The sequence below is a fragment of the Equus przewalskii genome, chromosome 15, assembly GCF_037783145.1.
Source record: "Equus przewalskii isolate Varuska chromosome 15, EquPr2, whole genome shotgun sequence".
Classification (NCBI taxonomy): Eukaryota; Metazoa; Chordata; class Mammalia; order Perissodactyla; family Equidae; genus Equus; species Equus przewalskii.
Window position 1 is genome coordinate 7,507,314 of NC_091845.1, and position 25,968 is coordinate 7,533,281.

At 50.0% G+C, this 25,968-nt stretch overlaps 1 protein-coding gene across 1 annotated transcript in view; it reads right to left on the reverse strand.

Annotated features, from left to right (window-relative positions):
• Nucleotides 1-561: 561 nt before the first annotated feature.
• The window catches only part of SLC6A11 (solute carrier family 6 member 11), a 121,763-nt gene continuing 96,356 nt past the window's right edge, over nt 562-25,968 (reverse strand). Inside the window, exons 8-14 of the mRNA XM_070576501.1 lie at nt 25,811-25,935; nt 12,867-12,979; nt 9,257-9,394; nt 5,400-5,502; nt 4,575-4,675; nt 3,575-3,745; nt 562-2,872 (exon numbers count right to left, since the gene is read on the reverse strand). Coding sequence (XP_070432602.1) covers nt 2,720-2,872; nt 3,575-3,745; nt 4,575-4,675; nt 5,400-5,502; nt 9,257-9,394; nt 12,867-12,979; nt 25,811-25,935 — 904 coding nt within the window. The 3' untranslated portion in view covers nt 562-2,719. The remainder of the gene's footprint in view (nt 2,873-3,574; nt 3,746-4,574; nt 4,676-5,399; nt 5,503-9,256; nt 9,395-12,866; nt 12,980-25,810; nt 25,936-25,968) is intronic.

Here is a 25,968-nt window from a genome sequence, read left to right on the forward strand (position 1 = left end):
CTGCATGCGCCACATCCGCCTCTCTTTCTGCCCCACCTGCCTGCCAGGACAGGTGCACGGGCCGCCGGGCAGGTACTGTGCCATTGCGAGGGGGCTCACGCCTTCTCTGGGGACACACAGCAGGAGAAACAGCTGGCACAGTGACTGGGAGGCTGGGCTCTGAGGTCAGACACACCTGACTTCTCTTTCTGGTCCTGCTGTTTACTAGCTGTGCAAGCTGGGCAAGTGGACTGACTTCTCTGTGCCTCAATTTCCCCTATCTGTAAAGTGGGGGAAGTAACAAAGAAAGTGAGGGAAGGGCCTACTTTATGGGGTTGTTGTGGTGGATTAAAGAGAGAACTTCTGCAAAGCATCTAGCACACAGCAGACACTTAATGCACGGTGAATACGTGAAGGGAAGTGTGGGCCCCCGACACATCCCGGTGTGTTTCGAAGTTGTAATGCCAAGTTGAGACTGCAACCGCCAGAGCCAGAACGAGGACGGGTCTGCAGGAACATCACGGAGATCATAAAGACAGGAGAAAAAACCCAGTGAAAAGCAGAGCTGGGAACAGGCATGTATACAGTCGGTTCATTCCTTTAATTCTTAAAAATGAGTAAGCAGACAATCGGGTGTCCTTCGAATACCCAATAAAAACGTTCATTATGCAAAACAGTACAACCTTTTTCGTTTTTTAATAATATTGTAAATATCTCAGAAAGGATGTATTGTTTCTAATGAATATCAAAAAAGTCACCACAATGATGTTCCCCCGCCCCCACATTTCCCTCCCCACCCCCAAAAGTTACCCCAATAGTAGTAGGAAATTACAAAAAACCCAGAAATCCCTCCCTGTGCCCAGCCCCACGGGTTGTGTTAAGTGAGTGGAATATTCAGTGGCGACCGCAGCACGCAGGTGGCCCCAGCGAGACCGCGGGGCTGTGCATCTGTGAGAGCTGTCGGTGGAGGGACCGGTAGCAGCAGCAGTGGGGCAGCCCCTCCCCGAACCTGGTGGGAGGAGAGCAGACAGGACGGGCAGGAGCGGGCAGTCTTCCTGGGTCCACCAGATGCGACAGCTCAGGGTGAGGCCGGGCAGGCCTGGGCTGGGTGTGCACAAGGGGGCCAGAACCAGGCACCTCGACCTGGCGGGGGGCACTGGGCATCTCTCCCCGGGCTTCGGAGGGGGCTGGCCAGAGCACAGAAGCTGGGGATTTGGAAAGTTTTGGGTGAATCAAACATGCACATTCATTACAAGAAACTAAATCTTCAGTTTGGAGAAAGCTCGCATTTCCACTGAATAAAATTGGGAACATAAAGGAAAAGGATAAAGAATGCAACTTCCCTGTCCCCAGATGGCTCAGAATCCAAGGCAGAGGCTCAGTGTGGGGTCTAATTAAAGAAGAGATTAGCCAGAGGCGGGAGCGGCGCCAGCCTCGCCCCAGACCTCAGGCCAGCACCCAGGGGACCCAGGTCCCCTCCAGGGAGCACTGAGCTTCTCAGCCCCCTGGAGGGAGAGGCAGGTGGGACGGTTCCTGAAAAAAGGGGAGGAAGAAGCCTCCGAAGGTTCTGCTGGTGACAGGAGGATGGGGAGGGAATTGAGAGGTGACAGGATGGCAGCAGAGAGGGGGAGGCAGGGACAGCAAGAGCGAGAAGACCTGGTGGGGGATGAAAAGGGGCTGGAGGAAACCAGGCCCCACGGGCTCCTTCCCCTGGGAGCTGGCGGCGGGTCCTACAGTGCAGACCCCGCAGGGCAGCGGCAGGACACACAGCTGCAAGCAGAACAGAGGCTGCTTCCTGACCCTGGAAAGCAGCACCCGGTGACTCCAGCCAGCCACGCCGAGGACGGAGCGCAGAGCTGCGGTGGGAGCACACAGGACCGGAGCCCCGGTGAGGGGGCCAGGACCTGGCTGGGCTCCAGAAACGAGCCGCTCACGGATGAAATCAAACTACAGTTTTGGGGAAAACACACATCACCGCCACCATTTCCATGATAACTTGATTGAAAAAGAGCAGGTGTGGGGTGGGAGCAGGGACGCTGCCTCCAAGTCTTCGGAGGAATCCCAGAGTCTTCAAGCCAGCGAGGCCACCAACAGAACCCCCAGGAGATGGGCCAGGGCGGGAGGGATCTCAGAGATCACCTGATCCCACCCTCCCCATTGGGGAGAGGGGGAAACTGAGGACCAGAGAGGGGAAGGTAGTGCCCAAGGTCACTTAGTGGATCAGGGCAGGAGTCTGGAGTCTGGCAGGACTTCTCTCACACAGTCTTGCTGTCTGCAAACCCACCACTGAGAGGCTGGGGAGGGCGAGGGGAGGGCGTGGAGGAGGGGCGGCTGCAGTGGTCAGGGACAAACCTGGGACACGGATGGTCAGTTAAAAGGCTGACGCAGGAGGGCAGGCCTCGCTCCCACCCCACCCGCCCCGCAGCCCGAGTACAAAAGTTTGACCGTATGACACATTTCTTCCTAACCCCTAGAAGACACTGGTTAAAACCGTCCTAGTGCAAGAAGGTTCTGCTAGTGCCTGTGCAGTAGTAGCTCTTTGTAATGTTACTTACATGATAACTGGGGGCGAGGAGGGCGTGTGACTTTAAACCAGAGTGTGCACGGCCACCTTAAAATTAACTTGTTAATAAATCCTGTGCAAAACGAGCAAGCCTCTATCATTAGGTGAAGCACGCGGTTCAGGCAGTCACGTATACACACGGGGCGCGAGGGAGAGGCATCCGGCGCAGGTGCGTGCTCAGAAGTACGTCTCCTTCTCTGTGATGGCTGCAATGGTCCCATCGCCCTTGAGTTTGGCTTCACAGTCATTAACTGTCACCGTCCGGGGGCCTGCTCCAAGCTTGCCCCGCATTTTCAGGTCAGCGCTGGGGATTGTCAACTTCCGGAGTTTCTAGATGGTTGGAGAGGAGGAGAGGAGCTGTCTGAGAGACTTCCAGGGCCCCGGGGCCTGCCTCGGCCTCTCCCACCCACACAGCGGGCACGGCAGGGCCATGGCATCATCAGACCGAGGTCCGGGCCCCAGCTCTGCTACTTAGAGCTCTGTCCTGGATGATGAGTGACCTCTCTGGGTCTCAGTTTCCCCCTCTGGGAAATGGGGACAAAGGAGGTACCACCCCTGGCGTCTGCTGAGGAGTAAGGAGATGTGTGCGGAAGTGCCTGGCATTGCGCCTGGCCAGCAGCAGGTGACCAGGACCGGAGAGCTAGTCAGGGCCGACTGCCTCGTCCCCCCTCCCTCTGGTGGAGACAGAGCGGCTGGGGAAGAATTGCCGCTCGGCCCTCACTAGCTGTGCTGGGCAGGTTGCCTAACCTCGGAGAGCTGCATTCTCCTCTTCTGTGAAATGGGATCAGAGTGTCTGCCTGTAAGGGCTGCCGGGAGCATGAGTGGGGGCACCTGCCAGGGAGGAGCTGCACACAGCTTGCCTGAGGGACCAGGGGGCACGCTCTTATCTCACTCGCTGCCCAGATGAGGGAGCTGAGACCCGTGGACTTGCCCACGCTCAGCAGCCCTCCCAGGCAGAGCCAGGCCCCGACCCCCAGCTCAGCCCCCCTGGGAGCCGCCCTTGCAGGCTGCCACTCCCTCCTGCTGTCTCACCTCGGGCAGCGTCCCTTCTGTCTTCCACGCCTTGATGAAGACCCAGAGCGGGATGCAGAGCATGGAGGACAGCGCCATGAACCAGCCGATGCCGTAGCCCCAGGCAGGGTAGGTGTAGACGTTGTTGTACTTGAGTGGCTTGTACTTGACCAGGAAGAAGATGAAGATGCCCTGTGGAGGGATGGGGCGAGGTCGCTGGGGGCCGGCCTTCAGCTCTGCTTAACCATGATGGACCCGGGTGTGGGCCTGTGTGCAGGAGGTCAGCAAGGAGGAGTGCTGACCCCACAGGGCAGCCTCGGAGACGTGGGGCCCTGCCCCGGCCCACAGAGAGCATCAGAAACCCAGGGAATGGACCCCACAGACCCCGGGACCACACTGGGGCTGTGAGACCCTCACCACCGCTGTGGGAGCCTCGGCCCCAGCCTCCGCCCAGTCAGGAGTAACGTTTATTTCTTCCTAGCTATGTTTCAGGGCTGGTTTCAAAGCTGCCTTTCAGACCACGATGGTTTGTGAAGATGCTTTGAGACACTTCCAGTGTGGGAACTGAGTGAAAAGCAGTGGGGCTGTTCTTTTACTAAACGTCGGCTCACAAAGGCCTCCGCGTGGCCCGGTCCAAGGGGCAGGGCGTGAGCCCCGATCTTCCCTCAGTTTTGCTGCTTCCGCGGTTAACAACAAAGCCGACGCTGCCTCGCGCCCAACCCTCCATCCTCTCCCACAGAAGGGGTCCCAGCCGCCCAGTCGGTGGGCACAGAATCTGAGGCTCTGAGGAGGGAGGTGACTTGCTCAGGGTCGCACAGCAAGCTGGTGGCACAGCTGGGATCCCACTGAGGCCCCTCCTTAGCCAAGCCCACAACTTAGAAAGGAGTCAGGTGCCTCGGACTTCCTGCACATACAGAGCGTCACCCAGAGGGATGTCACCGCCTCAATTTCCACCTCAGCCAGGCTTGGGGCTCTAGAGTGGGAAAGCGGGTGGGCTGGAGGCTCCCGGCAGGGCCCTTACCGCACAGATCCCGGGGGTCACGACCTTCCAGCACCATTTAATGAGCGACAACGGCCGGTAGCCGATCATGTCTTCGATGTTGTCATAGAAGCGGTTGCTTCCTGTGCAGAATAAAGCAGACAGGCACACACGCCCAGAGTTTCTGTACAGAACTCACAGGAAAGGCCGGGAGGCTTTGCTTTCCCGGCCCGAGACAGACAAATCGCAGCAGGGAACTTATTTACCCCTTAAAAACCACCCAGATGTCACATGGGTGAGGTTTCCGAATCAACGGCTGCAGGAGGGATTCTGGTCCAATACCAGGGAGAGCCCTCCTGACCGTGGGCAGCAAGGCCCAGGGTGGTGAGGGGTCTCTGGGAGAGAGGTGGAAGGGGGTCCCCTCGAGAGGCAGGGCCAGGGGTTGACTGACTTGCATGGGGTGGGGGGTCAGGTCTCTCAAGGCGAGGTCCTGGCTGGGGGCCTGCAGGGGCGTCTGTTCCCGTGACGGGCTTGCAGTCCGAGTGTCCACCACCACGGGGCCCAGCCACCCTCATTCACTCATTTGGTTTGGGGAGCAGAGGACCAGAAGGCGGGTGCTGATGGAGGCCAGGCACCACGTGGGCTGCTCGCTAGCTCTTCTCCTACTTGGAGACACAGGGGTAACTACCCCATGTTACAGATGGGGAAACTGAGGCTCAGTGGCAGGAGGACTGGCCCAAGGTCACAGCACCTGAGCCCAGAAGCCCTCCCTGTGATGCAGGGGTGCCAGAGCAGGAAGGTCTCGTGACAAGTGGGAAAGGCCAACGAGTCAGCGGGCTCACGGGGGGCGGCTCAGCCTCCACTCACCGTACACCCAGCCGATGCAGACGCACTCAAAGATGGCCACAAAGAGAAGGCACATCCCACTGGCGGCGTAGGAGTCAAAGAGCTGGAAGATGTACATGCCGCCCTGCGGGCACAGGAGGACAGACACACGGACAGAGGGATGGACAGACAGAGGGGAGAGCAGGGTCAGCTGGCTGGCCTAGGAAGGGCCCTCAGCGCTGCCCTGTGCCCACCATCGGCCAGGAGTCGCTTCCACCCGGGCATGCTGCTTTTCTCTACTGTCCCTGGAACATGGCACCCCCCACACCGGGGCACCCCCGCAAGACACCACCCTCGGAGGGTACCGGGACTGCCATGGCCGGTCTCGTCTCTGCCCACAGATGCCAGAGACCGGAGGGTGGGCAGCCTCAGCACCTCTCCCCGATGGTGCTGACAGCCTCCTGGCTGGCCTCCCTGCCTCCAGCCTTGCCCTCTCCAATTCTTCCACGCACCAGCCTTCACAGGGACCTTTCTAACATGAAAATCTAACCACATCATCTCCCAGTTTAAAATCACCCCTCAGCTTCCTCCAGCCTGCCAGTCAGGGCCGCCCTCCTCACGGGCTTCATCTCCCCTTCCCAGCAGCTGCCCACAACAAGCTCCCTCCTGAACAGACCAAGCGGCAGCCCCACTGCTGTACCTTTCAACATGCTGTTCCCTTTCACTTGATAAGTTCCTTCAAAGCTCAGCTTAAAGGTCACCTCCTCCAAGAAGCCCTCCTTGACAGCCTCATTCTTTCTCTGGGCCTCTACAGCATGCTTTATGGACTCCCAATTTAAAAAAGAGTGTTCCCCTGGCGCTGCTCTGTTAGCGCTAAGCTCCTGCTGGGGAGACCCACACGCTGGTCCTCTTTGTGCCTCCAGCACTCACTGCAGGGCCTGGCTCACAGTAGGTCCTCATTAAGTGCAAACTGGATTGTGTGGAGTGAGAGATCCATGGCGGACGGACTCGACTAGGTTGTCAACAGCTGTGTCCCTGTTTCTGGCGCAGGGTTTGGCACACAATAGGTGTGCAGATTATCTTCGTGGGATGTGGGAATGACAACATGGGCCAGCCCTGTAATAATACACAAACCTGCGATGATTAAGCTCAGTGGGAGGCCCAGGAGGTGTGTGCTCAGCTGGCCAAGGTTGATCCAGGAAGGTTCTCTAAGAGGGAGGGTTGGTATCTGGGTAGGCAGAGGGGGAGCCCAGCTGCAGGTGTGGGGAGGGGGCATCCGTAAAGAAAACCTGTGTGACGCCATGAGGGGCCTCAGGGGGCATGAGCAAAAGCAATAAATGCACAAAACGCAGGGAGAGTGGGGGGCACTCGGAATGCCAGGATGGGGCCAAGAGGCCAATAGGCCTGCACAGGCTCCTGGGCACCTGCCAGCGGGCTTACCTGAATTAGGCTCCCTCCCCCGTGCTCCACAGCCCCCAGGACCTCCTACTATCATGGAGACCACACACCTGGGACTGCTTCCTCACTCATCTTTTCAACTAGATCGGGCAACAGCTCAATACCCACAGGGCCAGACAGATAACACAAGCCAGGGAGTGGTGGGGACTATGGCTAACTGGAGGGCACAGGCCCCACGTGGCCACAAAACTCTGGTCAACTGTTGCTGGGGGACGCAGGCCCAGGTGCAGCCAGATCTGCAGGTTTTCTGGAAGACACCAGAAATCCAGATTTTCATGAGAAATTTCTCTTTAACTGTTGACAATCTTTTCATGTTTTTAAAAAACACAGTGAGGGCGGAAAAAAAACCGGGTTAACTGGGCTGTGTCTGGTCTGGGGCCTCCCATCTCGGGGGTTGGGGAGGGGCGTATAACAGATATTCACGTCTGTGAGGGTGAGCAGCGGGCCTGGCTTTCTGAGCTAAAGCCCGAGCCCACCCTCCCCAGTGCTCTCCTGGATGTCTCCTTCTGCGACCACCACACGTTTAAGAAACAAGAAGGAACCTTCGGGAGTGCTCTCCAAGCCCCACGCTCTGCTTTAACTGCTCCCCATGTCTCAATCCAGCTGCTCCTTCCTGGTGCAATTACAAGGCAGGCACTATTGTTATCTCAGTGCTTATATGGGGAAACTGAGGCACGGAGCGCAGAGAACCCTTGCCGCAGGTCATCCAGCTGGCCCATCGCAGGGCTGAGGGCTGAATCTGGGCAGCCTTGGCTGCAGACCCTATGTTCTTAACTACCCCCCACACCGCCTCTGTGGAAGGTAAGAAATCTGTGGCCTATTTTTCCCTAGTGCTGAGCTTTAAATGTCTGCATTGAGGGAGCAGATCCTGCCAGCATGACTGTGGAGGCCGACGGCCGTCTGCAACGTGGACTTCTCGGGTGCTGTCGCCCAGAGACGCCCCTCTGTGGAGGAGGAGGCTGACCTGGGAAGCCCAAGCGGCCATGGATTCAGTCTTGGGCAGCCCAGCGCTGCCTCCCTGACGGGCCCCGGGGCCACAGGGTGCCCTGGGCAGGGCTGAGGCCTTAGGGGAGGGTGGACGTGAGGCCTGTGAGCTGGGGGCGCCCATGGCCAGCAATCCAGGAGGGGTCCCCACCTGTCTGCTCCGAGCCAGGGACGCCCACGTCAGCCTGGTCTTCTTGTAGCCTCCTCCCCCGTCAGCCCCTTTAACACGTCAGGTTACTCCCCAGTTGTACAGGACAAGACTCCACTTTGCTAATCAACCAGCACTTAATGAGGCCTGGTTTCCCTGTGCGGGGAGAGGGGAGGTGGAGGCAGCCACGGGCACCATTCATTTGCTCAGTCACAGATTATCACTCCCATTAACGTGACAACAGCTAGGAGCAGTAAGAATACCAGCCACGACGCCCCAGGGCCGGCTCTGTGCCATGGGGCCTGGCACAGGGCAGGCACAGAGCCCAGCAAGGCCAGCTCCTGTTCTCCTGCCCCTCGGGGGTCTGGTGGGGGAGACAGGTGGGCAGTCACTGCAATGGTGGGAGGGAGGCCAGGCTGAGCTTGGAACAAAGTGCTGTGAGGGAGGAAAGCAAAGGAGGCTTCCAGGAGGAGGCGGCATTTGAGCTGAGATGTGGAGGTAGATGGGGATCCACAGACCTTACCTCAGGACCACAGCAACTGCTTTGACGGGTCCTCAGTTCCTCATTTCTTTCCATGTTTCTTAGGAAACTTCTCCTGTCTCTAGGCAACATGTTTTTGGTGGGATTTTTTTTCTTCTTTTTAAATTAATTTTGTGAGTGTAGGGGAAAAATATCTAATCTCACCTGCCCAAGACACTTGAGAAAGTATTTATTAGACAGGATGGCTGCAAGAAGGGAGAGAAACATGGTCTTACGAGACAGTCTTAAACTGGGGGTCATAGTGAACCCCTCCTCACCCACAGGCCCAGCAGAGAGGAGAAGGGGCTGGGGCTGGAACACACTGCACCTGAAGGTGCCAATTTCATCATGTGTCTATTCTCAGGGATGCCCCAGAAAAGCCTGCTCTGAACTCTCGACCGGTAACAGTGACCAGTTGAGGGGTCCATGGATGACACTGTCCCCTTCACCCAGAAGTTACTGGAAGGGGTGGCCCGGGCCGCCAGATGCCCACGACTACCAGATGAACCCAGCACGGCCCCCTGTGAGCTTTATTCCCTCTGGTAATGACAGTGTGACCTTTAGCAGAGCATTCCCGCATGCGAGACACCGTGCTAAGGGTTTGCTGAGAACTTCCATCTGCTTCTCCCAATAACCCGTTAGGAAGATGAGAAAACTGAGTCACAGGGACAGGCTAGGCCTGGCCAGATCACAGAGCCAGTCGACTTCAGAGCCGGGGTTTGACACCAGACCCGCCTGATCCAAAGCCCAGGCAGCTAACTCTGGTGCTACCCTGTCCACACCACTCACCTCCGTCAACATCACGAGGCCCAGAAAGTAGGAGACGATCGACAGGGCCAGGATGAGCAGCTCCCGCCGGTAGCCCCTCCGGAAGACCTTGGGGTACATGTCCACCACTGCAGTCACAAGGCTTTCCACACACACAAACTGGATGGGTAGACGTGATGGTGTGAGGCCCAAGAAAAAGGCAGTTCTGAGTGGCCCTCGCTCTGGGCCAGCCCAGCAGGCTAAACCCCGGATGAGGGCCTGAGACCACCACCTCTCCCAGCACTTACAGAGCTCCAGCACGCCCATGTAACAGATGAAGACACTGAGGCTCAGAGAGGGCAAGGAAACTGCCCAGGACCACTCAGCAAGGAAGTGGCAGAGTGGGGACTTGAACTGGGGCCTCCTGACTCTCAAGCTAGCACTCCTTCTCCCCCAGGCTGCCTGTCCCATGCCTATGCACCGGGCCCCCCTCAGGGGCTGAGGATTTAAATGAGATCCAGCCTCTGCCGGGGGCCACATGGAAGTCTGTAACTGTCCCGAGCTGAGTGCTCTGCTGGTGGTGGGCTCCGGGCAGTCGTGCGGGCGGACTTCCCTTGCTGTTACTCCAGGACGGGGACAGCCGCCCTGCCCCTTGCTTCTGGTGGGCGAGCGCCCCTCCGCCAGGTGCAGGGCAGTTAGAGGTGAGCCCACCTCCGGCCCTCGTAAGGTTTCCATCGTCTCTGGGCCCCGGGCACACTGTGTGGGCTTAGACGGCAGAGCATGAGCTACCAAGCATCTGCATCCCGCCATGCTGAGACAGGGCCAGGCACGCAGTACCAGCCTACTCCTACTCACCCATCAACACCCAGCCCAAATATCCCAACAGATCAATCTCTGCCTCCGCGGGTCCTCCCAGCACTTGGGCCACATCTCGTGCAGGAGCCTCTTCCTGACAGCTCCTCGTTGCCCCACACTCAGGCAGAACAGACTCTCCCTTCTCCCCAGGCCACGCTCCTCACCCCGTGGGGCCCGTGCCTGCTTGTATCTGTCTCCTTACAAGAAGGTGAGACCCTGCGAGGCAGGGGCCACGTCGTTTTCATCTATTTCCAGTGGCACAGAGGAGATGCTCAGAAAATGTTTGATAAATGAATAATAACAATAAAGGCAAACACATGGTATGTGTTGTGTGCCAGGCTCTGTTCTAAGCAGTTAACGGTATTAATTTACTTAATCTCTACGCAGTAAGTACTATTATTACCCCCATTTTGTAACTGAGGACATGGAAGCACAGAGGGTTAAACACCCTGGCTGAGGTCACAGGGTTATCACATGACGGAGCCTGGATTTGAACCAGGCAATCTTGTTCCAGGGGCCGGCCGTAACCACTGTGTGGCACTGCTCGGAGGGAGAGAGGAAGGGAGGGGTAAAGGATTCTTTTGTGCTGGTCACCATGGAGGGGCACTTCCCTTCCCTGGAGCCATTTCTTGGCCCCAAACCCTTTCTGATTCACTTCTACCTTCTCAAGGAAGGTATTTCCATCCTCATTGCGCAGACAAAAGGACTGCAGCACAGAGAGGTGAGGTGACTAGCCCAGAATCACACAGCTGGCAAGAGTCATGGAGGCTGGGACTCAAACCCAAGCCCGTCTGACTCCAAAGCCCAGGCCCCCAGCCTCCCGGCTGCCCTCCCTCTGCAGCAGGGCTGGCTGTGCTCGTCCTTTCTCCAGGGTCCCCAGGGGAGGAAGGAGATCAGATTCAGGGGAGGGGGTTGATCCAGCATCGAAACCAAGGACACCTCAGAGCACATGAGCTAAGAGGCAGACAGACCTGGGTGCAGGGCCTAGAAGGTCACTCAGCATCCCTGAGCCTGTTTCTTCCTCAGCAAAATGGGGATAACAAGAGGGGCCCCCGGTGCATGTGGTTATCCTGATGAGGAACCGAGGACATAGCCCAGGCCCACAGCAAGGGTAGCAGGTGTGGGGGTAGCAGGGCGGCCATGCACCCTCTGTGCCAGCCCCCTGGGCCCCCAGCCCGCCGGAAGACTGAGCATCTCAGCCCAAGTGCTGCCTGGCTCAGCCCAGGGCCTCAGAGCGGAGGCCCCAGCCCCCACCTCCCTGTGCAGAGGCGGGCCTGTGACTGTCACGCACAAGCCGCAGATCCCTCCTGAGGCCTCGGTAGGCCCACAACAATGGAAGAGAAGGTTATCAGCAGAAACAGCTGGTGCTTCGGCAGCTCGGCTTAGCAGTTTCTGAGAAACCATCCAGGGGAAGAAATTGGAGTTGGCTGGGTTGACAGACAAGCGGGCCATGGGGCTTGGGTGCTAAGGGACTCGCACAAGGTCATGGGTGGGGAGCATGGCCCCTCGCCGACAGACCTCGTCTGACAGCAGAGCCCCTGGCCTGGGCTGGAGGACGTTCTCTGGGGCTCTTAGGGCAATGAGCTGGGATGGAAGAGCAGGGCAAAGCGCAGGTTTCTGGGAGTGAAGAGCGCGTGGAGCCCAGGACTCTGGCTGGAAAACCAGGGAGGGGACAGGAGGAGAGTTGGAAGGCAGGCTGGGGAGAGTTCACAGCGTGAGAAGATGTAACTGCAGGCGTTCATGTGGCGATAAAGGAACATGTGAACAGATAAAGTGCTGGTTCTCACTCTGCATCCTTCAGGGAGAAGGCAGGCTGCCTGAGAGCCCTACAGACAAGGATGAGAACGGGGCCAGGTAGATGGGACGTGGGGGGAGCGGAGCTGGTGGTGGTACTGAGGGCCCACGTGGCCGCTGGGGCATGTCACGGGGGCCCCAACGGGGGGAGGAGGAAGGAAGAACTAAGGGCTTCCCTGTGTCCCCGGGTCCTCTGTGATTTGGTAAGGACAGGGATGTGCCGGTGCTGGTGGGGCCTTGGGTACCATTAACCATGGCCCACCCTGGGGGAAGGCCTTCTGCTTTGCCAGGTGGTTCTGCTGGACAGAAGCAGTTTGCAGAATGGAAGCAGTCAGCAATTTTTTAAAAGCTTCAATTGGGACTTGGGGATTCCAGGTGTTAGAGAGAAAACCACACGCCCGAAACGGCGTCACTCCTGCTCAAGCCCATGATACCAAACCTGGATTAACACCTGACCTAATTGCAGTTGCAGCCTCCCCAAAAACGTGATCTTAATCAACCTGCCTGGAATTTTCTGGTCAGCACGATGAGGATGAGGTCATGCAGGCCTCTCCGTCCCAAGGAAGAGGAGGCAATCTACATGATAAAACCCTTGTGGCTCCTTCCCGCCCCGAAAGATACCCTGGCCTAAAAATACTTTCTTTTCTTTTGCTAATAGCTCCCTTGCCCCATCCTTCTTCTGTGAAAACCTTCCATTTTGTACAACCCCTCGGAGTGCATCGCTCTGTTTGCTAGAAGAGATGCTGCCCGATTCATGAATTGCCCAATAAAGCCGATTAGATCTTCAAATGTACTCAGCTGAATTTTGTTTTTTAACACAGGTGAGAAGGATGTGGAGGGACCCGGGCAGACGTGTTCGGGGTGACTGCGGAGACCGCCTGTGGACATTTGGGCGTGCTGGGAGAAAAGCTGGTGGGCCGGCCCTGACGACTAACACCAGGAGGAGTGCTCCTAAGAGCAGTGTCTGGTCCCCCTGCCCTCCCAGCCCTGGCGCCCCTCTTACCTGGCTGTCCAGGCCCAGGAAGATGAGCATCATGAAGAACAAGGCGGCCCACAGCGGGGAGAGAGGCATCATGGTGACGGCCTTAGGGTAAGCGATGAAGGCCAGGCCGGGGCCTGGAGAGGAAGGAGAGAAAGGGGCTGAGTGGCGTTCAGTCCCTCATTCAACTATTATTTTAATCCATCGTGTACTGAGTGCTTCCTCTGTGCCAGGCGCTGAATCTGATTCTCTCTCACGTCGCTCACATCTCCCTGTCGGCTGGTGCTATGATGAGGCCCATTTTGCAGATGAACAAGCTGAGGCAGAGAGAGGTAAGCAAGGGTCTGAAAAGGGTCAGGATTGAAACCCAGCTTGGTCTGACACAAAGACCTTGCTCTGCACAGACCTGTCTCTACTGTTGTCACCAGGGCCGGGTTCTCGTTAAAATGCAGGTTCTCAGGCCCACCCCAGAGCCTCTGATTCGCAGTCTAGGGTGAGACATGGACCAGGCACCCGATGATTCCAATGCAGGTGGTTGGGAATCCAGGCCGGAGAAGCGCTGTTCCACACAGCCCACCTACTCCTTAGGCTTCCTCCCCTCGCTTCCCACGTCCACACTCACTTGTTTCAGCTGCTCCAAATACAGGGCTTGCTTAGCATGTCCTCAGGATGAGCTTTATTTATGTCAGGGGAGGGGTACCTGATGTTCCAGCCCCGTAGCACAGAGGCCACGGGTACAGCCTCAGCAGCCTGATGGCCTGGGTTCAAATCCTGCTTCTTTAGCTCAGCTGAAAAAACAGGGATAATGAAGTCCCGCCTAATATGGTGGTTTTTGAGAATTCAGCGAGATGATGCAGAACGTGGCAAGCACTTCGAAAGGTAAATGCTTAATAAACATTAGCTCTGATTATGTTTTTTACCTTAAAAGCAGCCTTATTAAAGTCTAATCTACCTACAATAAGCACTCATTTTCAGCGTACAGTTCAATGAGTTTGGAAAAGCACGTACCCCCGGATAACCACTGCAGTCACTGTACAGGACATTCCCATCGTCCCCGGCCCCTCGGCAGTCTCTCCCCACACTCCGTGTCTTCGCCCTGGGCCACCATTGATCTGGTTTGTTTTCCACAGTAGTGCTGACCACGTCACCTGGGGTGGAATTGCTGGCTCCTATGGCGATTGCGTGTTTAACTTTCTAAGAAATGCCAAACTGATGTCCAAAGTAGCCGTGTCATTTTACACTCCTACCAGCAATGTTTGAGTCCCCGTGGCTCTGCACCCTTGTCAACATTTGATGTTGTCAGTCTTTTAAATTTAGTCTGTATAGCAGGTGTGAGGCATTACACATCATTACGGTTTTAATTTGTATTTCTCTGATGGCTAACGATGCAGAGTATCTTCTCACATACCTCCGTTGTCCGTTCACATGTATTCTTCTATGAAGTGCCCGTTGAGTGCCCATTTTTTAGGGGTTGTCTCCTTTTTGTTGAGTTTTGAGAATTCTTTATAAATTTGGGATGTAAATCCTTTATCAGAGAAATTACAAACATTTTCTCCTAGCCCACGGCCTGCCTTTTCCTTTTCTCAATGGTGTCCTGGGAAGAGCAGAAGTTTAAAATTTTCCAGTTGTTTGTTGCTAGCATATAAAAAATACAGTCAATTTTTGTTCACTGTCCTTTTATCCTGTGACCTTATTACGGTTCACTTATTAATTTTTTTCTGTAGGTTTCTTAAGATTTTTTATGTGGTTAAGCATGTTGCTTATGAATAATGATAGTTTTTTTTCCTTCCTTTCCAATCTTAATGTTTTTTACTTATTTTTCTTGCCTTATTGGACTCTCTAGGAACTCCAGGGCCATATGGAATCGAAGCAGAGACAGTATACATCCTGGCTTTGTTTCCGACTTTAGGAGAACGCATTCAATATTTAATAGTCAGGAAATTAACAGTGGGACAGTACTATTAATTGAACTATAGACTTGATTCATCTTCTACCAGTTTTTCTTCTTCTGTCCTTTTTTTCTGTTCCAGTAGCCAATTCAGGATTCCACACCGCTCTTCACAGTGCGCCTCTGCAGTCTCCTCGAGAACGGTTCTCAACGTGGGCTTTGTCCTATGTTTCTCACAATTAAACTTAGGTGATACATTTTTTGGCAAGCAAACCATAGAAGTAATGCTGTGTCCTTCTCCATGCATCATATTAGGGGTACATGATGCCAATCAACCCTGTAACTGGTGATGTTTACCTTGATCACTCGGTTAAGCTGGTGCCTGCCAGGTTTCTCCACTGTAAAGTTACTGTTTTTTCCCTTTGCAACTGATAAATATCTTGGGAGGGTAATTTGAGATCGCGAAAATATCCTCTTTCTAGTCAAACTTTTACCTATTGCTTTTAATATCCATTCGTGAATCTTGCCTACCGCAATTATTATTGTGGTGTTTGTATTTTCTTTGTTCCTTCTACATTTATAAATCAGAATTCTTCTATCAGCAAGAGTTGTTCCTTCACACCCATTCATTTATTTTTCAATTTTTATTTGTTTCAGTATGGACTCCTGGGTATTTATTAGTTTATTCTATGGGTCATAATCCAATACTATCATTATTTCTTTTGCTGTTCAAATTGTTCCAGGTTTCGCCATTGGGAGCCTTTCTAGATTGATTCCTGTGTCTTTTTGACATGCCTCCATCCTTTTTCTGAGCATTTCCTTATTTTCTGGCACCACAAAACTTTCCAGCTTTGTGTTGTCCTGCTCCAGCACGTGAATCAACTGCTTCTCCAAAGGGCTCCAGTTCCTTTTATTGAGGATGGGGTTTAGAAACCAAGATCTGGCCACTAGGTGTGCTCACTGCTACTGGAGTCTCATTGCTCATAGGCCCTCTCAGCAGACAAAGCTAGGAAATACATGTATGTATATTTACCTACACACACACACACACACACATACACATATATAAATTTCTATATCTATCTGTATAAATATCAAAACCATGAGTTCATGCTGATACCGCCAATTCCAATACAGTTCCTTTTAGATTCTCCACTTTCCTTATTTCTCAGTGAAAAATCTGGCACTAATTGTCTATATTTACTTGTTTGTTCAATCCTGTATACAACAGTTACAGCATTGCTAATCCATACCCCTGGAGTAACAAGAGTATGTACAGTTATTTTATTTAGCCTTACAGTATCCAGTCAAAATACTGTTTCCTGAAATTTACTTAGGTTAGTTTTTTTCTTTCCCCATTGCCTTCAGTGTGGTTACAGTATTTACTTGTAGTATGGTTGAGTTCATTTGTTACTGTTTGGATTCCACCCACAAAAAGTAACTGTTTATTTATCTCGGGTGGTATGTGAAACATTATAGTGGTTCTAGGACTCAGAGCTAATGAATAAAGATACACTCAGAGAAGTGCTGCGTTCCTCTCATCTTACTACCTCATTCCCATTCCTCCATGCTTTCCACCTCTTTTCCACTCAACTCTGTTGGTAACCATTCTCTTTATTTTCTAGTTTATCCATGCTGTATTTCTTTTGTACAAATGAGCAGACATAACTGTTTTCTATTTCCTTTTTTCCTACATCATGGGTAGGATACTATAGACACTTTCTTTTTTAACTTCTATACACATAGACATTCATCATTTTAAAAAATATCCCCCAATTTCTATTTACTTATTTTTTTTAATCAAGAACTGGAGTTAAATTTTGTCAAAGACTTTTTCAGCATCTATGGAGATAAGTTTATGATTTATTTTCCTGGAGCTATTAAAGTGGTACATATTAATGGATTTCCTAGAATTTAACCAACCTTGTATTATTCCTAGAATAAATCCTACTTGGTCATGGTATAGTACCTTCTTTTTTATTTTTTTGAGGAAGATTAGCTGTGAGCTAACTACTGCCAATCCTCCTCTTTTTGCTGAGGAAGACTGGTGCTGAGCTAACATCTGTACCCATCTTCCTCTTCTTTATATGTGGGATGCCTACCCCAGCATGACTTTTGTCAAGCGGCGCCATGTCCACACCTGGGATCCAAACTGGCAAACCCTGGGCTGCCAAGAAGTCGAACATGCAAACTTAACTGCTGTGCCACCAGGCCGGCCCTGGTATAGTACCTTCTTAATGTGATTTTGGATTCTAATATTTCGGATTTTGGTTTGCTAATATTTTATTAATATTTTTGCATCAATATGCATGAGTGGTATTGATTTGTAGTTTTCTTTCTTTGCATTGTCTTTATTTGGTTTAGGTATCAATGTTATACATGCTTTATATAAGAAGTTAAGTTTTTCTTCCCTTTCAGTGCTCTAGAATAATCTATAGAGTACTGGGACCATCTGTTCTTTGAAGATTTTGGTAGAATTCCTCTGTGAAACCATCAGGGCCAAGTGTTTTTTTCTGGGGTAGTTCCTCAATAACTTTGTCTATTTCTTCGACGGAAACTGTCCTGTTTAAGCTTTCTAAATCAAATCAGATTTCTGGCAATCTGTGGTTCCCTAGGAAAACATTCATTTCATCTAGGTTTTCAAATTTATGTGCACAGAGGATTACAAAGTAATGTCTTATGATTTTTAAAATTTTGCTCTGCTTCAATTATTTCCTTTTTGGCATTTCCTATTTTGCTATTTGTGTGTTCTCCCTTTTTTTCTTGATCATCTGGTGATTTGTCTCAACTTTCAAAAACTCAGGATTTTAAGTTATTAATTAGATCTATTTCTCTAGTCTCTACATTAATTTCTGTTTTCATCTTTATTATGTCCTTCCATGTGCTTTCTTTTGGTTCACTTTATGTTGTTTTTGTTTTCTTTCTTTCTTTTTTTGAGGAGGATTAGCCCTGAGCTAACATCTGCTGCCAATCCTCCTCTTTTTTGCTGAGGAAGGCTGGTCCTGAGCTAACATCCATGCCCATCTTTTTCTACTTTCTATGTGAGATGCCTGCCACAGCATGGCTTGACAAGCGGTGTGTGGGTCCACACCCAGGATCTGAACTGGTGAACCCTGGGCTGCTGAAGCAGAACTGCTGTACCACCAGGCTGGCCCATGTTTTCTTTCTTTTTTTTTTTTTTTTTTTTTCAGCAGTAGATACAATTAACTTATTTTCATTCTTTCATTTTTATTCATAAAAGTGTTTAATGGAATTTTCTCTTACTGTTAGTTTATTTCTATCTACGTCTGCTTGCATCTCCTGCAGTTTTTTCTTCATAAAGATAATTGCTGTGTTATTTGGTGCATACATTCTCATTTGTGTTACATCTTCATTGTGAATTGTGGCTTTTAACACTAAAAAGTGTGCTTTGTCATGCTTAATGCTTTGGGGATTAAATTCTACTTTGTCTGATATCAGGATTGCTATCATTGTTTATCCCTTTATTTTTAGCCTTTGTGAATCACTTTGTCTTAGATGTGTCTCTTATATACAGCATATCTTGTTTTGTGAGCCAAAGTGAAAATCGTTTTAATAGATGAGTTAAGGCCATTCACATTTATTGATATGATTGATATATTTGATCTTAACTCTGACAAAACATTTTATAATTATGTGTATTTTTTATATTTGTTATGGTTCTCTAGGAGTTGTATATTCTTTGTTCTTTTATTATAAATGTTTTTTGGTATTTAGGACAGTTTATGTTTTTGTTCTAGTCATTACCTTTATACTTACACTTCTTTTTTTTTAATGCTCTCAGGACCCTGTTTTCTTATTTAAACCTTTACTATCTGGCTTTCCGGGTTTTGCCCCTCAGCATCCTTTAACACCACCTATTGCCATACAACGAGCTTGTCTATTTCTTTCTTGCCTTCTCCTTCCATTTTTTAGTTGAGTGATTTCTACTTTGTAGCAGTCTGCAGTATTTCTCCATTAGTCCTCTACTTTGTCCCTACCCTCGTTTTAGTCTTAGATGTACACTTCCGTATTCTTCAGTGCTCACCATCAGTCCTTTTCTGAATTCTCCCAGTCATAATGAAGGGTTGGATGAAGGTCACCTCTAGTAAATTCCTCAAAGGACTGATGAGTGTAGAAGTCTCTACATTCTTGTATGTTTAAATGGTTTTTCTACAATCTTGACATTTGAAGAAATGGCTGGATCTTAAATCCTTGATTCACAATTTTTTGTGAATTAAAAAAAACTCAACTCTGCTCTATAGTTGCCTTGCTTTGTATGTTGGTTTGTTAAAGTGTGATGGCAGACTAATTCTTTTGCCTTCTTAAGTTATTTGATCTTTTTTGCCTACAAGCTTTGAGAATTTTTATCTTTATCTTTGAAAGCTAATATCTTTACTAGGATGTTTTGGAGTTGATCATTCAGGGTTAATTTTCCCTAGTCCCCAAGAGGTCCTTGCGATGTGTAGATTCAGTTCTTTTTCTGTTTCTGAAAAATTTTCTTGGATTACAATTTTAAACATTACCTCTGTTCCATTGTTTATTTTTCTACTCCAGAGACTCCAGAGTAATATATTTTCTTTGTTCTTTTATTATAAATGTTTTTACTTGAATATTTTTCTTCCTTGCCCGTCTTCCATTTCTACTTTTTGAGGGGGATCGTTTTTACTTCTTTATGTCATTTTCATTCCCTTGGCTGGTTTCCTTCCTTTATTAAATGCCTCTTATTGAGACTATTCTCCATTGGGCACTTTGCAATTTATTCTTCATTTCTGAGATAACTTTGTCCTTCATTTTTTCTCATTTTCTTCCTGAATTCAATTAACTCTCTTTTTGCTTTCTCTAGTCTCCCCCTCCCCTACTTGCTAGTTTTAAATTTTCTAGTTCAAGGTGTTTTTTCACCTCCTCAGACGTTTGTTTGAGTATATTTAATTCTGTTCAGAGTGTTGACTTAGAATTGTCTTTTATTTCATAGTTGGTTTCCAGAGGGGAAGCGTGGTTCTTCACTGATAAGTGGGAAATTTCTATTCCTGATTTTCTGCCGTAGCTCTGTGTGGACTTGTCTTTTCTCTGGTTCAAGGTCATGTCCTGGGTGCTTTATGAGATTCTCAGTTGACGGAGCCCTCCTCTGTCAGCAGAGCAAGGTGCAGGGACTTTAGCGGTGTTTCCTTCTGATAATGGGGGAAGTGTGTGCTTCCCTCCCCCCTCCTGATTTTCTAGTTCTCTTGTTTTGCAAGACTTTACATTTTTATCTCCTTGGTTTCCCCTTAACTACCTAATTGTCAAAGGATGCTTCTCTCTACCTTTTTGACTTTTTCTCCCCTAGAAGCTTTGTGTTTCAAATGGTGCGTCCTTAAAATTGTGCCTGTCCCTTTAAATGGTCCCTGACCCTTAAATCACACATATTTTGAATCCCTTCTCAGCAGTCCCTGCTACCAGGTCTGCCTGGATGCTTTCCAGTATTTTCAGACTTGGAGTGGATTTCACCTTTCTGGTGATTGCTCCAAATTACTCTTAGGTCCCTACCAGCCTCTGTCCTCTGCCTCTCCCACAGTTTTTCTCAGCTGGCCTCTGCTTACCACAGCCCTTGCAGGTGCAAGGGCCAGGGCGGCAGGCACAGAGGCTGTGCTCAAATCGCGATTCTTCCCTTTGTCAGTCTTTACAGCTCCAACGTCTGCCGTCTTCAAGCTATGCAGGGGACATGGTTTCATGTAGAACATACTTTTCCCTTCTTTTTTTCTTGTTTGGGGGAAAAAAAATTGGGGACATAAGTAGCTACATAGCTGTCACTGTCCTCAGATAATCAGAAGTCTTATTTTCTCTAATTTTTAAAAGAGTTTGCGTAAGACTGATATTATTTCTTTCTTAAACGTTTGGTAGAATTCACCAGTGAAACCGTCAGGGCCTGGAGTGTTCTTGGTAGAATGGTTTTTGATAATGAATTCAATTTTTTAAAAAGATATCGAGCCATTCAGTTTTCCTATTTCTTCTTGAGTCAGTTTGAGTCAATTATATTTTTAAAGGAATTTTTCTATTTAATCTACATTACCCAACACATTAACTTGAAGTTGTTCCTAATATCCCCTTATCTTCATTTTCAACGTCTGTAAGATCTGCGGCCACATCTCCTCTTTCATTCCTGATATTGTAGTTTGTGTCTTCTCTCACTTTTTTTTCATGGTTAGTCTTGCTAGGGAGTTATAAATTTTATCTTTTCTAATACCACATTTTGATTTCGAAATTCTACTGTTTGCATGTCTCAATTTCATTATTTCTTTGCTTCTACTTACCTTGGTTTCATTTGTACTTTTTTTTTTTTCCAGCTTCTTAGGAGGCAAACAAATATTTTACTTTCAATCCTTCTTCTTTCCAATACTGGTATTTAAAGTTACACATTTCCCTGTAAGGCCCTTGACTACATCCCACAATTTTTGATACACTGTGTTTTCACCACCATACAGTTTGAAATATATTCTTCTTTGATCCATGGGATATTTAAACGTTAATTTACACATTCTTCGGGATTTCCTAGATGTCTTTTCATTACGAATTTCTAATTTAATTCAATGGTAGTCAGAGAACAGACTTTGTAAGATTACAATCTTTTGAAATGTACTGAGTCTTACTTTATGGCCCAGTGTATGATCTGTCTTGATGACGCTCCACGTACATTTGAAAAGAATTGTGCTCTGCAGCTGCTGGCTGCAGTGTTTTATAAACGCCAGTTAAGTCAGTGTGGTTGACACTGTTGTTCAGCTCTCGTCTTTACTGATACTTTGTACCGTTGTTCTAACATTAGTGAGAGAGGGGTATTAAAATCTCCAACTAGGATTGTGGGTTTGTCTATAGTTCCTTTTAGTCTCTCAGCTTTTGGTTTACATATTTTAAACCTCTGTCATTAGGCGCAAACACATTAAGGATTACATGTCTTACCAATGAATTGCCCCTCCTATAAACATTATGACACATCCCTCTTTATCTCTAGTAAGATTCTTTGACTTGAAGCCTATTGTGTCTGATACTAATATAGCCAAGCCCGTTTTCTTATGCTTACTGTTTTCATGGTAGATCTTTTTCTATCCTTTTACACTGTATCTGTGTCTTTAAAGTGTGTCTCTTTCAGATAGCTTATGGCTGAGTCTAGGTTTTTTACTCAGTCTGATAATCTCTGCCTTTTAATTGAAGTATTTGGTCCATTTGCATTTAATGTAGTTAGTGATATGGTTGGGTTAAGTCTACCATTTTGTATTTGTTTTCTTTTGTCTCTCCTGGTTTGTTTTTTTGTTACTCTCTTGTGTTTTTCCTGCCTTCTTTTGGACTAATCAATATTTTTAAATATTCAGTCGTATTTCATCTATTAGCTTTTGTGGCTCTAGCTCTTTATGTTCTTTTCTGAGCTTTGGGCTGACAATACGCATCTGTAACTCATCAACGTCTACCTAGAGCTACTAATATATCACTTTATACTGTTACCACACATCTGACACTGCTCACTTCTGATGATCATTCTGACATTTTCTGCTTTGAAACAGACTTCAGGACCTAACCATATCAATAATTACAAAATGCAAATAGGCCAAATACTCCATTAAAAGACAGAGACGATCAGACTGGATAGAAAAGCAAGACCCAACTAAAAACTGTCTAAAATCTCTACCCCCAGGAGAGGACTCCCTCAATGGATGGGTGTCAGAGAAAGGGACTGAGGGACATGTGGGGAAGGGCAGCAAATCTCAGGTGCTGGCTCACAGCAGGACAAAATCCGAGCCCTGCGAGGCCGTGCCACCCTCCTGGCTCAGTCTCCAGGCGTGCTGGGCATCTCACTGAGTGCTCTGTCATTTAATCAGTTATTTTCCAAAAATTATTCCTCAGAAAGTGGGCCACGTCCTGCTGAGCAAGGTGAGGTGGCTACACATTCACCTGCAACTTGCAATTTCTCTAAATGGCGGGGGCTCCTAAAGAGGATCTGGGTCTGATCCACACCCCAACCAGGAGCACAGGGCAGGCTTACCTGCTTGGTACCAAAAGCAACACAGGAGAGTGAGGCAGAAGAGCTGTACCATCTACAGGCTGTGTGGCCTTGGGTGAACCACTTCACACTCTGAGCTATGGGTCCTCATCTGTAAGGGGCAGAATAAAGCCCAGGGCTGCTGTCTGTGTGAATGGCATACCCTGGAGTCGTGCAGGGCACACTCTGCGTGGCCACGAATGGAGGCCTCAATATAGCCTACCTTGCAGAGGTGCCACGAGCATTTCATGAGGTAGTGCATGAAAAACAACCCCCCAGGGCCTGACGAGTGAGATGGGGGCATCAGTTACGGTACACCCATTCAGCAGGCTGCCGCACGGCCATTAACCCCATGACTGAGGTCTCTGCTTCCTGAGGCAGAAACCTCCTCATACTTCATTGTGATGGGAAAATGCAGTCTACAGAATACCAAGGATAATACGATCCGGTATTCATCAACACAAATATAACTATTGTGGGGACCTGGAATTGGCCACCCCAAGATATGTCTCTTTGGCATCAGGATTATTTGAGGCTGATTGCTTTTGATAAACTGGGACAGGGAAGGAGGCTCTGAGGAATGGAACTTGCCCTTTGTTAGGACACATTTACATTTGTAAGGTAAATCTCTATCTGTAAAAGGTGCCTCCCTCTCTGTACCAGGAAGAAGAAAGAAGATGACCTTCTCTCTAGAAACTCTTAGTCAATACCAAAGGCAAGGACTTAAATCTGCATTTTATTGTGCTTGTCTGGTAACCTCCTGTAACTGACTTCCCTCCCTCTCCCAACTTTGGCACTTCTTTAAGGATTAAGCATCTTTCCTTAGGATAGGAACTGATTGTTGCACTCACCTGTGACCGCCCAGCTCCAGACAATAGACTTGCCTCCTGCTATGCCCACCGAGATAGCTGACCACTACCTGCTGTGTCCATCAAGCACTGTGCCGACAGGGCAATCTTGTGACTACTGTGGGAGGGACATTTCATCATATGTGAAACACCCTGTTTGGGGGTATATAACCACTATGTGCACCCCACTTCTTCGGTGCCCTTTCTTCGGGACGAAAGGCCCCGGGCCATGGTTCCTCATAAAGCTTTGTTTAATTTTCTCTTGCTATTCTGTCTCATGTGAATTTAATTCATTCTCCGGCCAGACGAACCCACATTTGGGAAGAGGAAATGTCTTCCTCTCCTACACTATATATGCACAGAAAATCCTGGCGGGAGAACCCCAAAGTGTGGTTGGATGTGGACTGGAGACTTTTTCCTTTGTCAGTATTCCCACATTTTTCTACAATGAATATGCTTTCAATTTGAAATAAGAAAGAAACCAATAAGATTTATTTCTCGCTGGCTCTTTTGCTTTCTGTCTGACTCCTCCCTGAGCTTCGTCTACGAGATGGAAGTGTGATAAGAGGAGTGACAACAGTGCAGTAGACATCCCGTCCCCCTCAATGCCAGGGTGGGATGAGGACGTTCACTGTACTGAGGAGGAAGCAGATTTCTCACAGAGGGTGATGCTCTCACAGAGACGGGAACACTCCCTCCTCATGGGGCTGCCCTGGGGTTTGACGCAAGGAAGAGCATGGATGGTCCAGGAAGTGCCAGGCACCCTGCTCACAGTGGGCAGGAGGATGCAGTGGTCAGAGCCTGGGCTCTGGAGCCAGATGGCCAGGATTAAATCCAGCTCTGTTCCTGCCAGCCTGCGTGACCTTGGGTAAGCACCCTCACCAATCTGAGCCTCAGCTTCCTCACTTGTAAAATGAGGGTAGAAACAGTGCCATCCCAGAGGATCACGGGAGACAGCTCCTGCCCCTGGCAGGTGCTCGATGATTGACAGCTTTGATCATAGTAACATCCTCTGGTCCAGCTCTGGACCTTGGACTTTAGCAGAGACTGTCTCCTTCTCTGACACACATCACCCAGAGGAAGGTGGGCCCTGAGTGGTCAGGGAGCAGAGCTCATCAACCAGCTTCCTGCTCTGATGTCCACGCCCACTGCCCAGCCCACTGGGTGGGTCAGAGCGGGGACCTCCCCACCTGTGCAGGCCAGACATAGGCAGCCATGCCCTGGCATAGGCTTCAGAAGGGAGGCAGTGTAGCCAGGGTGGCCGGGGTTGTCACAGGGAATGGGGGCACAACTGGCCGTGAGTGGATGGAGGCCAGGAGGCTGGGCTCCCTGTGCCGCTCTGGACAAACCGTCCCACCAGAGGTTCCTGTGGGTGAAAGCCTATTTAGATTTATCTGAGGTTAGAATCAGTGTCATGTAAACACAAACGATCTTTGTACTTTTTAATGTGTGATGAATTTTCCCAGAATTTAAATACCATACAAATCAAAGGGAAGAGTTAGTCACTATTTTGCACAATCACCTCAGCAGCAATAACTCTGCCTGTGGTTTGATACAAACACACGTCAGTCTACACTTACGAATGTCACACTCGTGGTGATTCTACATCCAGAACAGGAAAGGGAAGAGAGAGGCTCTCCAGAGGGAACAGCATGTGCAAAGGCCCTGCGGGGCGAGGGAGTGAGCTACATCACAGAAGTGAAAGCAGACCCCTGCGGCGGGGCAGTGTGAGCATGAGGGAACGAGGTGGGTGGTGAGGCCACGGGAGCTGGGCAACACAGGGCCTTGTGTGCCAAGAGTTCGGCACTATGAAAAGCCAAAAAAGGCTTTTCATCAGAGAAGGACACGTTCCAATTTGCATTTTGAGAAAAATCACTCTGCAGGGTAGTGCTGGAACGGAGGGAGCAGTAGTGGAGGCAGGGAGGCCAGCGAGAGGTTCCCGCAGTCATCAAGGGAGTGGGGGATGGGGCCTGGGCTGCTGGGGAGACAGCGGAGCTGGGGGAAGCCGGATAATGCAGAGGAGGCAGAACCACACTCGGAGATGCCCTGGATTCGGGAGTGAGGCAGCGTCAAGGTTCCCCGCCCAGGTAATCCTCAGGACCCTGGGCTGTGGACAGGTTGTGGGGCCACCTCCTGAGATCTGAGCCCAGGGGAACGAGCTAAGGAGGAAAATCCCCTCTTTGTTACAACCATCCCTGGAGGCCTCCCCAGCCTTTGGCAAACTTACCTGACTCTGCCACCTCGGCAATGGGCACCCCCTGCTCGTAGGCCATGAAGCCCAGGACCGAGAAGATGGCAAAGCCGGCCACGAAGCTGGTGCCGCTGTTCAGGCAGCAGAGCATGACGCAGTCCCTGCGGGGAAGCGTGAGAGGGGCTGGGTCAGAG